The 14,577-nt window shown below is 43.5% G+C and overlaps 2 protein-coding genes across 3 annotated transcripts in view; one reads left to right on the forward strand and one right to left on the reverse strand.

The window, feature by feature from the left end:
* Nucleotides 1-678: 678 nt before the first annotated feature.
* On the reverse strand, nt 679-12,929 carry MDH1 (malate dehydrogenase 1). Its single transcript, XM_064709247.1, has 9 exons — nt 12,749-12,929; nt 7,198-7,296; nt 6,268-6,364; nt 5,161-5,336; nt 3,735-3,857; nt 3,442-3,618; nt 2,224-2,337; nt 1,926-2,015; nt 679-1,558 (listed from the first exon to the last, which is right to left on the reverse strand). The coding sequence occupies exons 1-9, from the start codon at nt 12,749-12,751 to the stop codon at nt 1,433-1,435; spliced, it is 1,005 nt and encodes a 334-aa protein (XP_064565317.1). The 5' UTR covers nt 12,752-12,929; the 3' UTR covers nt 679-1,432.
* A 250-nt stretch (nt 12,930-13,179) lies between these two features.
* WDPCP (WD repeat containing planar cell polarity effector) overlaps nt 13,180-14,577 on the forward strand; it is a 147,637-nt gene continuing 146,239 nt past the window's right edge. For both annotated transcript variants that reach the window (XM_064709248.1, XM_064709250.1), the window contains exon 1: nt 13,180-13,290. The gene's annotated coding sequence lies outside the window, so the exon portion shown is untranslated. The remainder of the gene's footprint in view (nt 13,291-14,577) is intronic.

A 14,577-nucleotide genomic window follows, 5' to 3' on the forward strand; every position in this document is an offset into this window, starting at 1 on the left:
ACTGCAAAAACACCTTAATTCAAAATAAATTGTAGCATGGTAAGTATTGCAATGAATCCCTTTGATCCCTGAGCTCATGCTGAAATGAGATTTTACTGACTTTGCATGGAACTGCCAGAAGGCAGTCAACACACTGGCAGCTTTTCTTCCCTCCCTAATTTCTGCAGAAGCGCCCAAACTGTCATGACGAGACAGGTGTATGAAACTTTCTCCTGAAAACGAAACTCTAAGGGGCTCAGAGGAATGAGAACAGTGAAAAAAAATACAACAGTGTACACTTCCTGTCTATTTTAAGACTGCAGAAATGCAAAAATGCTTGCAACAGCTGCTTCATAAGCATTCGCGGTGTTCACTCACTGTGCCCTGTGCTGCAGCACATTCCCATTTTCTGAAATGTTTCTCTCTCCTTTCACCTCTACATATAATTAGTCTCTGATGCATCATTGTCACTGTACTTAATAGGTACAGCAATATTCTGAGAGCAGACTTATTTTTCTGGATAAACTCACTGATGTTTGCTGTTTTATTTTATATTCTGGCGGGTAAATCCCCAAAGAAAACCATTCAATTTGCTTGTAATTCAGGTTAACCTTTCCCTTTCTTGTCAAAAAAAGTTTTGTTTTTCAAACCCTCATTAAATGAAAACAGACCAAAAAACAAAAATGAGATGACTCCAGGTATGACAGACCAAGATTTACTTTAGTACAAGGAAGAAACTTCTATTAGAACAGGAGAGATACCAACTCAGGCAAAGGGAAATGTTAGTCATTGCAAAAGCTAGTAATGCTTAAAGCTTAAACTAGTTTCCCTCAGTTTCCTAAAATAGGCTTTTAAGGTTTTTTTTTAATCTTGTACTATCAAATTGTGTTAGTTACATAACTAAAACATGCAAATAAAGTGCAACAGACTACTCTTAGTCAGTATCTGATTGAACAACTTTTAATATTTCTATTGACAAATATTGTAAGCATAACCAGAGTGAAATGTATTTACTTGAAGTCTGTGCAGTGACAGACCTGGATCACTGAACTATCAGTGTAAAGAGAATTACTGGCATTCTAATTTCATTTTCAGTTGAGACAGAGGTTGCTGAAGTGATCACAGACGTGTTCCAGTAGTGCCAAATTCTAATCAAAACTCAGATTGTGCGTTAGTAGCCAAGGCCGAGGCAAACAATTATTCTGTACCATACACAGAAAGCAACTAGTATTGAATGGACAAAAACTTTGGTCAACAAACTAGTTTTACTTCTTTAATAATATTTTGCTAATAACTCAAGAGGCACGACAGTACCAGTAAGCATATGAACTTTAAAATGCACAATGGCCACAGACAGTTGACTTGGATACAGTATTGGTGCTTGGTAGCAGACCTACAGACGGCTTTTCGATTCTTCCACTCTTAAATGATTTTGCATTTCCTCCTGACCTAGTCATGCACTGGAGAGGAATTCCACAGCAGTCTCCTTCTCTTCAGCTAACTCCTTAGCAGTAATTTCCATCTTCTCACGAGAAAAATCATTAATAGGAAGACCCTCAACAAACTTCCAGGTCTTGTCCTGATTGAAAACAAACAAACAAAAAGCCCTCCATGTAAGAACAGGCTTCATTCAGTCTGCATGAAAGAAACTTTACGGCATAAAAACACAGCTTATGGCCCTAAGAACCACATCAGGCAGAAGTTAATTTTATTTCAGATAAACAATGCAACCAGCACCAGCTAGTCATGTCAGATTGTACTTGCCCAACCACCAGCACTTTACTGACAATCAAGTTAACTTGGTTAATAGGAGTCCTCTCTGTGAAAGGGAGACTGCTAAACCCTCACATCTCAGCAACTGCAGTCCCACACTGCTGTTAACAGGCTCACATGACAGTTTAATAAGTCGTGCAGAAGATATATGGATTTAAATACAGCCTAGTTACCTTGATCACAACAGGGAATGAATACAGCAGGTCTTCAGGAACACCATAAGAATTGCCATCAGAAATGACTCCCATCGAAACAAACTCCCCCTGAAACCAGAAAGGCAGAGATAAATACATTTTTCACTGCTAGAAGCAGGCAAAATTTCCATGATTTATGATATTCTTTATCTCCTACGACACAATTTACTCCAGAAAAAGACAGATTCTTTCCTCTGAACACACATACACTTGAGGTCAGCGAGGGGCACAGAATGAAAGCACGAGGCAAACATGCACTTTAATAGCAACATCTTACCGCTGGAGTGCCAAACCAGATGTCCCTCACATGATCACAGATAGCTTTGGCAGCTGACATGGCACTGGACAGCTTCCTGGCCTTAATAACAGCTGCTCCACGTTGCTGAACAGTCTGCAATTAAGAAAAAAACCCAACCATAACTAAATTGTAAAGCAGAAAAACCATGGCTTGGTCTACATGCTGTTAGTAAGTGCCATCAAGAAAGACTGTTGTATGTAATTATTTAATTTTATCAGTGAAGATACAGTTCTTTCACTAAACAAACATGGCATACAATCCAGGAATACTATCTAGAAGAGTTGTGCCAACACAAATGTAACAATGCTTCAGAGGCTCATTCCTTAACTTTACAGCTAGCTGACTACTCTCATACCAAGCAGATGCCTCAAGCTTTTCCCACCAGGAGACTTTATGCATGTCAGCAGTGGCAGATGTCTCAAGAAACACACTGTCAATTGAGGTCTTCTGCTGAATACCAATGTGAAACACTTGCTGGTCTCAATCCTACAATACTTAATGCATACAATTTATTTAATTCCTGAAGATAGCTGAACCTACCTCACCATACTCAAGTTAATAGTTTTAAAATTTAATAGTTTTGCTAAAGCTTTAATCATCTAGGGCTTTAGCCACCCATTTCCCTTCACATTCCACTTAGATAGCCTGTGCTCTTGATCAATTAATACCATTACTTTGTTTTACTAACTTACATTATTATTTATTACTACTCTACTTTGCCGGCATTTTCTAGATTTTTCAGATTCCTTTTCAGAAACGGTTCTGATGATGCCACACACTTTGTGTGTGTGTGTCTGTGCCCATGCATGAGCAGGGAAAGATTTGCTGGCCTTTTCTGGTGGGTGGGGAGCAGCAAATGGATCAATCCCACTTTATCTACAAAAACGCCCCAAAAAGTCACCACAGTGAAATGGCAATGGTGCTCCTGTGTCACACAAGTTTCACATGAGCTGTGAGCAAAACTCTTTGCTGAATCATTTTAGCATTCCAGCTGGATTTTTCAACAGAAGTTAGGTAGACTTTCCTGCCTTGAATCTTCCAAGGCAAATAACTGATGGCAACAAGATATCTGAAGATGGCTTATTCTAGTGAGAGAAGAGCTGCTTCACTACATCAGTTACATTGTTTACAATTTCAGATGAGGTAAGGAGAAAGCATAAAATGAACTGTTAAAAAAAATTAAAAATGGTATCTTACCGCAATAAAGTCTCCCTTCAGCCAGCTGTCATCTTTTATAGCTTCATAGACTCCAACTTCCTTTCCTTTCACATTTACCTTTGCATGGTTAACATCAGGATATTGAGTGGAGGAGTGGTTGCCCCAGATGATGACATTCTTCACATCATTAGCAGTCACACCAAGTTTCAGAGCAATCTAATTGGAAATTAAACATGTCCATTGCATTGACTTCAGCTTCTCAACTCACAGACTTCTTTGAAAGCATTGCTTTGTATTTAGCATAGATAACACAACAATCAGCCATTTTTTACCTGAGATTTAGCTCTGTTGTGATCCAAACGAGTTAAGCAGCTGAAGTTTTCCTTTGGTATGGATGGGGCTGACTTTGATGCAATCAGACAGTTGGTATTGGCTGGATTCCCAACAACCACAACCTAAAAATGAAAAAAGGAAATATGAAGTAGGTATTTCTGCAAAACACCTCCCTTCAGTGAAACACACTGCTTGGCCTTCAAAGAAGCTATCTAAAAGTTAAGTTTTCTAATCTCTTGGCTGTCTCCAACAAGACTGTCTTTTAAGTGTGCCATTTGTAGTCACCCAAACTTCTATAACTGCACATAAAAATATTTTCCAGATAAGTTAAAGAGAATAGGTATTCTCTTTAACTTGACATCCAATGTGAAAGGGAACAAGACTTCTAGGGAGATCTCTACACTGACCTACAGCCTGGCTTCAAACCTCATGCTACCAGATATAGGGAGATAGACACAAGCACACTTTAAACCAACCACTTTTAAATGCTTTCTGGACTGGCTGCCACTGCTTCATATAATTGCTTTATAATTAAGAAAGCCAGAACATTTACTTATCTCAATGTTCATAGGCAGTTAGAAGTAAAACATTGCCTCAACTTAAATCAATTTATTACTATGCAAAACTGATTTTTATTCATCCTTCATTTGTGCCCCAAATGACTTATGTCAGACTCCATACACTCTAAATCACACAAGCTGATCTGCAAACCTCCCTTTGTATTTGAGTTCAGTCAATTTTCCACTACTCCACAATAGTTATATTGATAGTTTTTATTCCAGCTGGATAAAGAAGCAAACCGTAGGAAGTTCATCAGCAGACATTAAAAGTCAGTTACAAAGCACAGCCAGAGTCTGGGCCTGAGATTAAGAGCAGTGGGAGAGCAGCCACATGATCCCATTAACTGTGCTGAAGGAATCTGAGAGAGAACAATTAAAATCTTCTAATGCTCCAAGTAAGATGCAAACAACCTAAATAAAGCCTATTTTTGTGCAACTGTAATTCCATATTGATATTGAAGTTAAGGGTCATTATGTTAAAGGACACAGATGGATATGAAGTAGGCAGCTGCATTTAGTTAATTCAGTTCTCCTACAGAAGAGTGATAACAAGCAAAAGACTGTTTATTTTTTTTAAACATGGTTTTATGGGGCTGCTTTTCAAATTGGTGGTAAACAGAGTATGTGCAGAATACATCAATAGAAGGTAGGACTCCCCTTTTTCACCAAACAAACTAATGACTAAATCATCCACCTATTTAACATTCTGTTTCTTATCTACCCTTGACTGTGGTCTATTTTCCAGGGCATAAGGAAAGGAATGCCCACACTAAACAGGCTCCTGCTTGTGCAATATTCTTCTACAGTGTATCCAGGTCTCTACATAGCAGAGAATTAATGTTTTAAATTCAATTCCTATATTCACCTTGACAGTCTTTTTGGCATACTTGTCCAAGGCTGCACCCTGAGACTTGAAAATTTTTACATTTGCTTTGAGTAAATCCTTCCTCTCCATGCCCTCTCTCCTTGGCATGGAGCCAACCAGAATTGCTACGTCAAGGTCTTTGAATGCAACTTCCTCCTTGTCTGTTGGAATGACCTCTAAAAAAATAAAGGAAAGGGGGAAAAGAATTCAGCAAGATAAATACTCATGGCATAGTGCTAACAGGAATATTCTTTTGTGCATAAATAGTATATAATCTAATCTGACAATACCACCACCTTCCCCTTCCAAAAATACAAGTAACAGTCATTTGGCCCTACCTCCACAGATTAAATACATCCCAGTAAACAGGTTTTACATACAAATATTTATCTGAAGTGGAAAACACAGGAGAAATCGATGTAAAAAGATACATTTCATTTGCCTCTAAAAATGTGTATATAAGTACATATGCTTTTCTTTACTTTTACAATAAAATTTCAGTGGCTAAGACCAACACAAGTGAAGTTTTGCTGCCCCTTTCTAATTCAAAGCGAGAAGGTTTGATTTGTACAAGAGCTAGTACCTACATGCAATTACTAATGTTAAATTAGTAATTACACTAACTCCTACTTGCTCCCTTTCTTTTGCATGTTTAAACTACCAGAACTCAGCTTGTTTACAAGGCTTGACGAGTGCTTTTTCATTTTATATCTTTATACAGAAGATATTTTTAAGACTAATTTTTTTTTAATTTAGCAATAAATATTATATACATAATATAGCAATGATATATTGTATATACTTCATGGCTGGGCCAGAATACAATGCACATGTGCACTAGTATCTCACAATTTCTTGTCCAGGTTTAAAGCCAAGGATCAGATGATATAAACCCAGGTATCTCCATTGCCAATTCTGTCCACAAAACCTATTTGATGTCATTCTTCCTAGCTTACAGGCTAAGTTAAATTGATTATATTCCACAAAACCAAGGAAGGATCATCTAAGATTTTCTTCTGCCTAACTTCCTGCCAGCTACAGGGACTCATAAATGCAAGAATTGTACTGCAGCATCTTGTAGGTATAAGAAAAAATTGTTTTGGCCACCTCTGAGCAGCGGCAGAGCACAGTCCTGCAGCTCCATCACCACACCTTCCAGTACTGTCATCATAGGAGTGATGTCCAGCAGCACAAGAATAAGAGGCTGGAAAGAAAGAAAAGGTTTAGTGCAAGCTGGGCACAATGTGTCTTGAAAATGAATTTGTCTTGTACTCGGCTGTTACCTCGTGCAAGATTTAAAACCCATTTGCAGAAAAGAACTTCAGCACAATCAACAAATGATAGCTTGCATAACAGAGCAGAACTCCCATTTTCCCCACTTAAAGAAGAAATTACTTGCATACTGGTAAACCATTCCGAGTGTCTATGAGGAAACCAGTCTCAGGCACTGCAGTTCTGACATTCATTCATTCCTGTGCCAGCAGGAGCAGGGAGGCCATCCTTCCCCTGTACTCTGCACTGGTGAGCCCACACCTTGAGTGCTGTGTCCCGTTCTGGTCCCTCAGTTTGGGGAGGACATTGAGACACTTGAGTGCGTCCCAAGGAGGCAACGAGGCTGGTGAGGGGTTTGGAACACAAACCCTGTGAGGAATGACTGAGGGAGCTGGGGGTGTTCAGCCTGGAGAGAAGGAGACTCGGGGGTGACCTTATCACTCCCTACAGCTCCCTGAAAGGTGGCTGCAGTCAGGTGGGGTCGGTCTCTTTCTCAGGCAGCAACCAACAGAACCAGAGGGGACAGTGTCAAACTGTGCCAGGGGAAATATAGGCTGGATATTAGGAAAAAGTTTTTCAGGGGAAGAGTGATCAAGTTCTGGAATGGCCTGCCCAGGGAGGTGGTGGAGTCACCATCCCTGGATGTGTTTAAAAAAAGCCTGGATGTGGCACTGGGTGCCATTGTTAAGCTGAGGTGTTGGGGTATGGGTTGGACTTGAAGGTCTCTTCCAACCTGGTCTTTCTGTGGATTCAGTGCAGAGTTACCTGGTCTTTGCCGAAGACATCGCCCTTGGCAATGCTGTAGAGGAGGGAGTAAGCAATCTGCCCAGCTGCTCCAGTCACCAGCACTCTGACAGGTTCACCCTGCAAGGAAATGACACTGCCTTACCCACAGCTCCACACCTCAGCCTCACAACAGTTAAAATTAAGTTACTGCAGCAATAATGTTATGCTTATTTAACTTGGATGAAAGCCTGTGCCTAAAGGTGGATCAACCCCAGCTCCTGGGATCACACTTCTGGTTCTGCTAGAACCACCAGCAATTGCTCTGCTTGGTTTTACAGAAACAGACCACAATTGCAAAAAGATCCTTAAGAATTGCTCCTGGAAAACTTGCAAAATGCCAGGAATAACAATATATTTGAAAAATTTAGCATCCCCTTTACAACACGGCCTTGTTAACATAAGACAATACAACATACACCCAACCATTCATACTTGAAATTTACTACAGAAGTTTCACGAGCTGTGACACTTGACTGGTTTTCAGATTCTTTCCATTTCAAGGGCTGTTCCCACTAAGCATTTTGAATGCTTATTTGCAACCAAAGACTTACTGAATGCCAGAAACCAAAGAATCTAGGGGACTTAAAATTACTGCCTCACTAAACCATTAGGCAGCAAATTTAACTAATCCACAGACAAAAGCCACATTATGAATAAATACAGACACTATCCATAATACAACTGCCTTTTGTCAAACTGACCCAAAACTCCAAAAGACTGGGAGAAGACTGCCAAAATGTTACTATATTGCAAATAAGAGGGGAATAAGGGTTTGCCCTGTAGCAAAATGACACTGTGCTAAGCAGAATCAGGACTGGGTGAAATCCAGAAGTTATTTAATATTGAAAATTAAAGGCTGCGAGAGTTTGGGTTGGAGAAGAGCCTGGAGAGCTTCTTCAGCCTGGAGAAGAGAAGGTACCAGGGTGGCTTTTCAATACTCAGAGGGGATTTACAAAAAAGATTAGGACAAACCTTTTAGTAGGGCCTGTTATGAAATGACAAGGGGCAATAGTTTTAAACTAAAAGAGGACAGACCAAGATAAGAAATAAATACTTTACAATAAAGGTGGTGAAACACTGGCACAGATTGTCCAGATAAGTGGTGGTTGCCCCACCCCTGGAAACATTCAAGGTCAAATTGCACAGGTCTCTGAAAAAGCTGGTCTTGTTAAAGATGTCCCTGCCAAATGCAGGGAGGTGGATCAATGACCTTTAAAAGTTTGTTCAAACCCAAAGGATTCTATGATTCTATCAAAAAGGGCCACGTGGCAAAGGACATTAATAACCCAGTATTTCGTAAACCTGTTATTTGTATTTCCCTTTTTCTCTAGAGGCAATAGGGCCAGGGCAGATTGTGCTAGGAGAGGAACTGAAGAGAAGCAGACGGACCAGCCTGCTGGAATGCCAAGCCTACTTCTTCAGAAAATTAAAAGATGAGCACCTGATACAGAGCAGGCATAAGTGAATGTGAAAGAAGTGATTTAATTGTATTCTGGGCTACATTATGAAAAGTGTAAGGTGCAGAGCAAAGAGTGCTGGTGATATTGCAGATGGGACACTGAGTGCAGCTCTGGAAACCTGAGTTCCGTATGGTTCTGTGGTCTGTAAGATGAGGCTGAGGGAAAGCCAGTCAGGACAGAGCCTGGAAAGGCAGAGGATAAGGGAGATCTAACAGCACACCACCACACCTTCACAGAGTGTTAGTAAAATAACACTGCCCCCAACAGCTCTCAGTAGCAGCAGAACAGGATGCAACAGCTACAAATTAAGAGAAAAACTCTCGATTATGTGGTACTGCTGCAGCAGAACAGGATACCCAGAGGGTCTGTGTAACCTTCACCCCCAGCAGTTTTCCAGGCCCAGACTAAAACACCTATGACATGATCTATCAGTGGCAAAAGTCTCACTGTCAGGCTGGACTGGACAACTTCCAGACATGGAGCAAGAAGGAAGGCAGACTATGACCTCTACAGATCCTTTCCAACCAGCATTCCTGTCACTGATATTTATAGGAAAACCATGTGGGGCTTCCAGTGTATTCTCTCTGCAGAATTGACCGGCCAAGCACAGCTGCATCACACTAGTGTTAGATAACTAAAAAAATTAGGCTACCTACCCCATTTTATCACATACTAGATAAAATCAGGGCATAAATTATGAAGGTAAACTACTGAACTTGCAGATTTAGACCTGGCCTTCATTATGGGAATGATTCTTTAAATATCTCGTTACTCAATTGCCCGTTACACGGTGTTGAAGTGCATTATTCTCTTTTGAACTTGTCCTACTACGAGTCACACCCCTCTAACTTCATTGAAACTCCACTATGAGGGGAAGGAAAGCAGACAATCAATTCTTGGTGGTTTAAATCTCAAAACTAGTTCTGGTATTCTATTCTTGAGCAGGGAAATGTACCATGACATCTAAATGATGAGGAGCAGCATGGATTAGGATGTCTATCAAAATTTAAAGCCAACTTTTCAGCATGTTTTTAAGAAGAATCTACATTTTATTTATATAAATGGAACAATGAACACTCTTTTAAGGTAGCTAACCACACTAGTTAATAAAATAAGTACTGAAAAGTTACAGTGCTGCAAAACGTTGGCCTGGCAAAATCCCCATCATATAAAAAGTGATCCTGTGCTAAGCTATTCCAGAACTCACACAGGCAGCAGCAAAATATGTTTTCTTTATATTTATAGGGTATCTGAAATCAATTGTGAATTGATTTCTGAATTTCCAGTGAATAAAGAAAGATTTTAAGGCGCTTTCTTCTAAAGCAGTGTCACAAAAGGGGGAAAGGAAAAGAGATTTTTTTTTTCCATTCTATGAACTTTATAAGCCAGTCTGATTGAAACATAAAAAATGGCAACCTATCCACTAGCATTATGGTGAGTATTCAGCATAACAACAGGAGAGGGAAGGAGGAGAAGATAAAAAGGTAAGAAATAGGATTATTTATTATTTTTTTACTGAGACAAACTTAGCATTTAGCCTAAAAAAACCCCAAACCTTCAGTCATGACTCAGCTCCACCTTCTCAAAATAATTATGTTTGCTTACTACCATCCTTCCTGTTGTCCCCCCATTTGGGGCTGGAGGAAGAAAACACACAAGCTAAAATAAGGTGAGGAGTGCTTCCTACTTGTTTTTCCTTTCCAAACCTTCAGTACCTTGGATTCAGTGCATTCCCCAGACCCTTTTACCCCTGCACCAATTGTGAGAATTTAGCATCAAAGAAACTTCCATGCTCTCTCCTAAATCCAGAAGCTGGATTAACAAACCAAAAACTCTGGGCTTTATTGTGCTGCTTACAAAATGTGGATAACTCTCAGCAAAAAAACCCTTACATCTCATATCAAAATTGGTCCCACTGAGTGTCTGAGGCTACTTTTAGAGAAATGAGAAGCTCCCCAACAGAAGTTGTAGGCTCCAGACATTCATGTCCAGACGCTTTAACCCGTGACTTGGCTCCTGCAGGCCTTTCATGCTGTGGTAACTGCAGGGGTGACCTTTACTCACTCTCAGGTATAAAGGAACCAGAGGACAAATTAAACAACAACCAGCTGAACTATTTTGCTCCAAAGACTTCCCCACTTCACAATCAACCAATGTAGAGTTAAAAAGCTTAAGGAAAATAAAAGAGTAGCAAAATGATAAAAAGGATGAGAAAAAGCCCCGAGCTTTAAATCCCCAGGTACCCTTCTTCATCTAATCCAGCAAATGTAGGATCTCTCCCTCCTAAACTATCACAGATGAAAGCAAAGCCTCCAATATCAAGTGAGGAAGTTGAGGTCTTAGCACCCACCCCATGCACTTTGGTTTAAGAACTCAGTGCTTCAGTTATTTCTGTGATTACAGCTGATATCAGCACAACTAAAACAGCAGTGCCATACCTGCAAACAGCACTGCAAACTGATTCAGGAGGTTACAAAGGTAAGGAAAAGATAACTCAAAACCTATCAAATGTTGTGACAGGAATATCCTGGCTACACAAGTGATAAACTTTGCATTGCTAATTGCGGTTATGAAAGATCTCTATAAAGATTATTGCTGATAAGCTTGTCTATAAAATACCACCAGCTTAACATTATTCCTGAAAAATGAACATTATTCCAGCCAACTAAGCTATCCCACCTTGCTTTACAATAATTACTCAATCATTAAAATAAATTTTTATCTCTTCCAAAGTCTAGAGTCTGCCTAAGGAACTTTCCCTTTGCACTGCCTTCTTTAAAGCAGAGATGTGGGGACAATAAACACGTTTGGAAATGTAGCAGAGAGTCTCAGCAAGGCAGCTGAGTGCACTCGAAGAACACCACCAGCGCTGCGGTTCAGAGACCAAAGCAATTCCAAAGGCATTCCTCCCTTAAGGAACGACCTTGACACAGGTGCCCTGTAAAGCTTTTGCCATTTCATTGAGCTAATGGTGGCTGCACCGATAGATTATTTTATTTCAATACATTTAAAGCCTCTGCCCAACACCACATGCATAATCTGAACAGCAAAGAAAAGCAGTGACATTCTGAAAGGTCTGGACATCAAAGTTCTTTGTGAGACCAGACCATCCATGTCAGCTCATCCATGTCTCAATGCTTTGAGAGTTCAAATACAAACTAGAGCTTGCTGTCATATTGTCACTCCTGCAAATCCTCATTTTAGATAGAAGGAGTGGAAAAGAAGCATAAAGTATACAGATTTTGGTATTTTTTAGGGTACAGCTGAAATAAGCCACATTTCAGAGCATGCAAGCATCCTTTCTATAGCAAAGTACTGAAAGTGAAGGTTTGAGTAACAGGGTATTGAGTCTAAAAAAACACAGAGGTGTCTTCATGCCTAGAAAGGAAAGCAAGATCTCTGTGCAGGTTTATATACCTACGTACATATGCTGCAGAAAAGCAAAGCACTGCAGTTCACCTCTGTAACCTCCGAGTAGAACCAGAAGGACTCCTTGACAATCTAGTGAGTCTGAACAAACAGCTGGATTTCCGACAGCAAGCAGGGATGAACCAATATAGACATTTCACAAGCACTTTCCCTTGAGCTAACACAGAGCCGCACCAAAACCTTTCACGCCTCGCGAACAAGGCGCTGACAGCCCCCATGTCCCGCAGGCAGTGCCGGCAGCCGCGGCGCCGGGACAAGGCGCGATCGGCCCCGGAGTGCCAGCACGGGCCAGAGGGGCTCGCTGCCCGGACACATCCCGCCCTCCCCGCACGGGCCTGGGGACCGGCAGGGGCAGAGTCGCCGTCAGGCCGGCACCGACCCCACGTCCCCGCCTGGAAGGTCACCCCGGCACGGCTCGGCGGGGGCTGCAGCGAGCCCTGCGGCGCCGCCATGTCCGGCTGCTCTGGGTGCCGCGACCACCTCCAGGTCACCCCTGCCCCTCATGCCCGGGCCCTCCCGCGAGCAGCGCGGCCAGGCGGGGAGGGCGACGCCATTTCGGGGTGACCTCCCCCTGCCAGAATTCCCTGCCCCGAGCCGAAGGAACCCGAGGGGCGCGGTACCGCCGCGGGCCCGGTACCGACCATGTCTGCGGGAGCGGCGGATGGGTTTGCTGCTCGAGGTCACCTCTGCGGCGCGACTGCGGCCGTGGCAGCGCTGCGCCGAGGTGCCGTGGTGGGGCGGGGCGTGCGGCCGCGCGCAGCCGACTGGGGGCTGTAGTCGTGGTAGCCGCCAGCCAGCACCGCTCGGCTGCGGGACAGAACTACAACTCCCATCGTACCTCGGGGGTGGCCCACCGCGCCCCCGCACGCTATTGGCGGTTGCCTCTCCCCACCTCGCCCCATTCATTGAAGAGCCGCGCGGCGCCGCAGGGCTGGGGCCGTTAGGGGGCGACGCGCGGCGGCCTTCACGGCGCGTGCGCGCGGTTGGGAGGGGTGGGGGCTGCGGCAAGCGCGGGCATCTCTGGCCGCGCATGCGTGCTCGGCGGCGAGGATGCGGGGGGGGCGGCTGTGGCGGCGCATGTGCGGGAGGCGGCGCCCGCGGTTGCTGCGGTGACGCGCGGGACAGGCCCCGGTGCCGGCGGCGCTGCTGCTCCCGCGGCCGCCCCGCGAACTCGGAGCGCTCGGTGGGTGCGAGTACGTGGCCCGGCCCTGCCCTGCCCGGCGGGACACTCCCGGGGCATCCCAGAGCCGCGAGCCCGGGGCGGGCTGAGCGTTCCCCTCGCGTTTCCCGCGCGTTTCCTTCCCGCCCGGCCTCCTCTGGGGAGCTGCCGGCGCGTTCCCGGTGCTCCACGCTTCATGAAATTTTGCCATTCTGTTACTGGGTCCTTTCCTTTTTATTTTCAGGGAAAGCTGAGTGCTTACCTGTGCTATTCCGCTGGTAGAACTGCGTGGCTAAACTAGCGATCACTTGTACAAAAATAAAGCTGCTCGTTGACTTGTGTTTCGAATTGTTGAGTGAAGTAAATTCCTTTGGTCTGGCTGTAAGGGAGGCTGGTACCGGCAGAAATACATCAGCAGAACAGAGCTTCGTAAACTGTTGTTAGGGTGTAAAAGAAGGTCTTGGATAGCACAGCTGGTTTTTCCCGCAGACCATGACAGGATTCCCTGTTAGTTAAGTGTTCTGTGAAGGTCTCACTTGTCCCGGTGTGTTTCTGCAGGATTAGTTTGAAGCCTTACTCTAGTCCTTTTGGTAAGCACGGATGCTGAGGCAATTTCTTCGGTCCTGCGACAGAAAGGGGAAGCTGCTCCTTTGGGGCAGGGGGTGTGAAATGGAAGCTGTGATGCAAAGTGCTCCCGTTCCGGCGGGTCTTGCTGCCTGTCGCAGCTCGGAAGGGGCCGTGGCTGAGCGAGCCTTGTGGCCCTGGCGGCTCCTGGGGTGCCGGGGGTGCGGTCCCGCCGGCTTTGCTGAGGTTCTCCAGCTGCACGGATTCATATCAGTCAATAACTGTGTGTTTTTATTATGAATTAAACCTGTACCGTACCCAAGCTCCCTTCTGTGGATAAGTTTGAAAGCCGAATAGCTGCAAGCAGAGCTGAGGGCTGGCTTGCTGGGAAGCGTAGGAAGCTTGGTCAGGAGGAGGGAGCTTGTTTAACACAGTCAGAGTTTCCCAGTGTGTCTTAAGATGCTTTACCCTGGTGACTCTTAACCTTTTCTGCACCCGGACGTTGTACAGACTTAATTAACACTATTTAAGATTGTTTAGGATTTAAATATACACAAAACCTGCTGTGGACCCACATAAGGTAATTTCCACTGGCCATAATTGGTTCAGTTTAATTGATTTCTTATCAATTTTCAGCTAAATCAATGTTAGCAGGCTGTAAACTGATTTGTTTGTGTCAGCATGGCAGATTGTATTGATTTAATGGATTTCAGTTAAGAGCTTAACCTGAAACTTTCAAACTTTTTT

The sequence above is a fragment of the Zonotrichia leucophrys genome, chromosome 3 (genome assembly GCF_028769735.1).
Source record: "Zonotrichia leucophrys gambelii isolate GWCS_2022_RI chromosome 3, RI_Zleu_2.0, whole genome shotgun sequence".
NCBI lineage: Eukaryota > Metazoa > Chordata > Aves > Passeriformes > Passerellidae > Zonotrichia > Zonotrichia leucophrys.

What these genes read in the sequence shown, in the direction of transcription:
- MDH1 (XM_064709247.1), bottom strand. An exon ending in ATGCCAAAAAGACTGTCAAG is followed by an intron (nt 3,858 to 5,160) that starts GTGAATATAGGA and finishes TTTCATTTTTAG; the next exon opens with GTTGTGGTTGTTGGGAATCC. An exon ending in CATTCCCTGTTGTGATCAAG is followed by an intron (nt 1,559 to 1,925) that starts GTAACTAGGCTG and finishes GTTTTCAATCAG; the next exon opens with GACAAGACCTGGAAGTTTGT.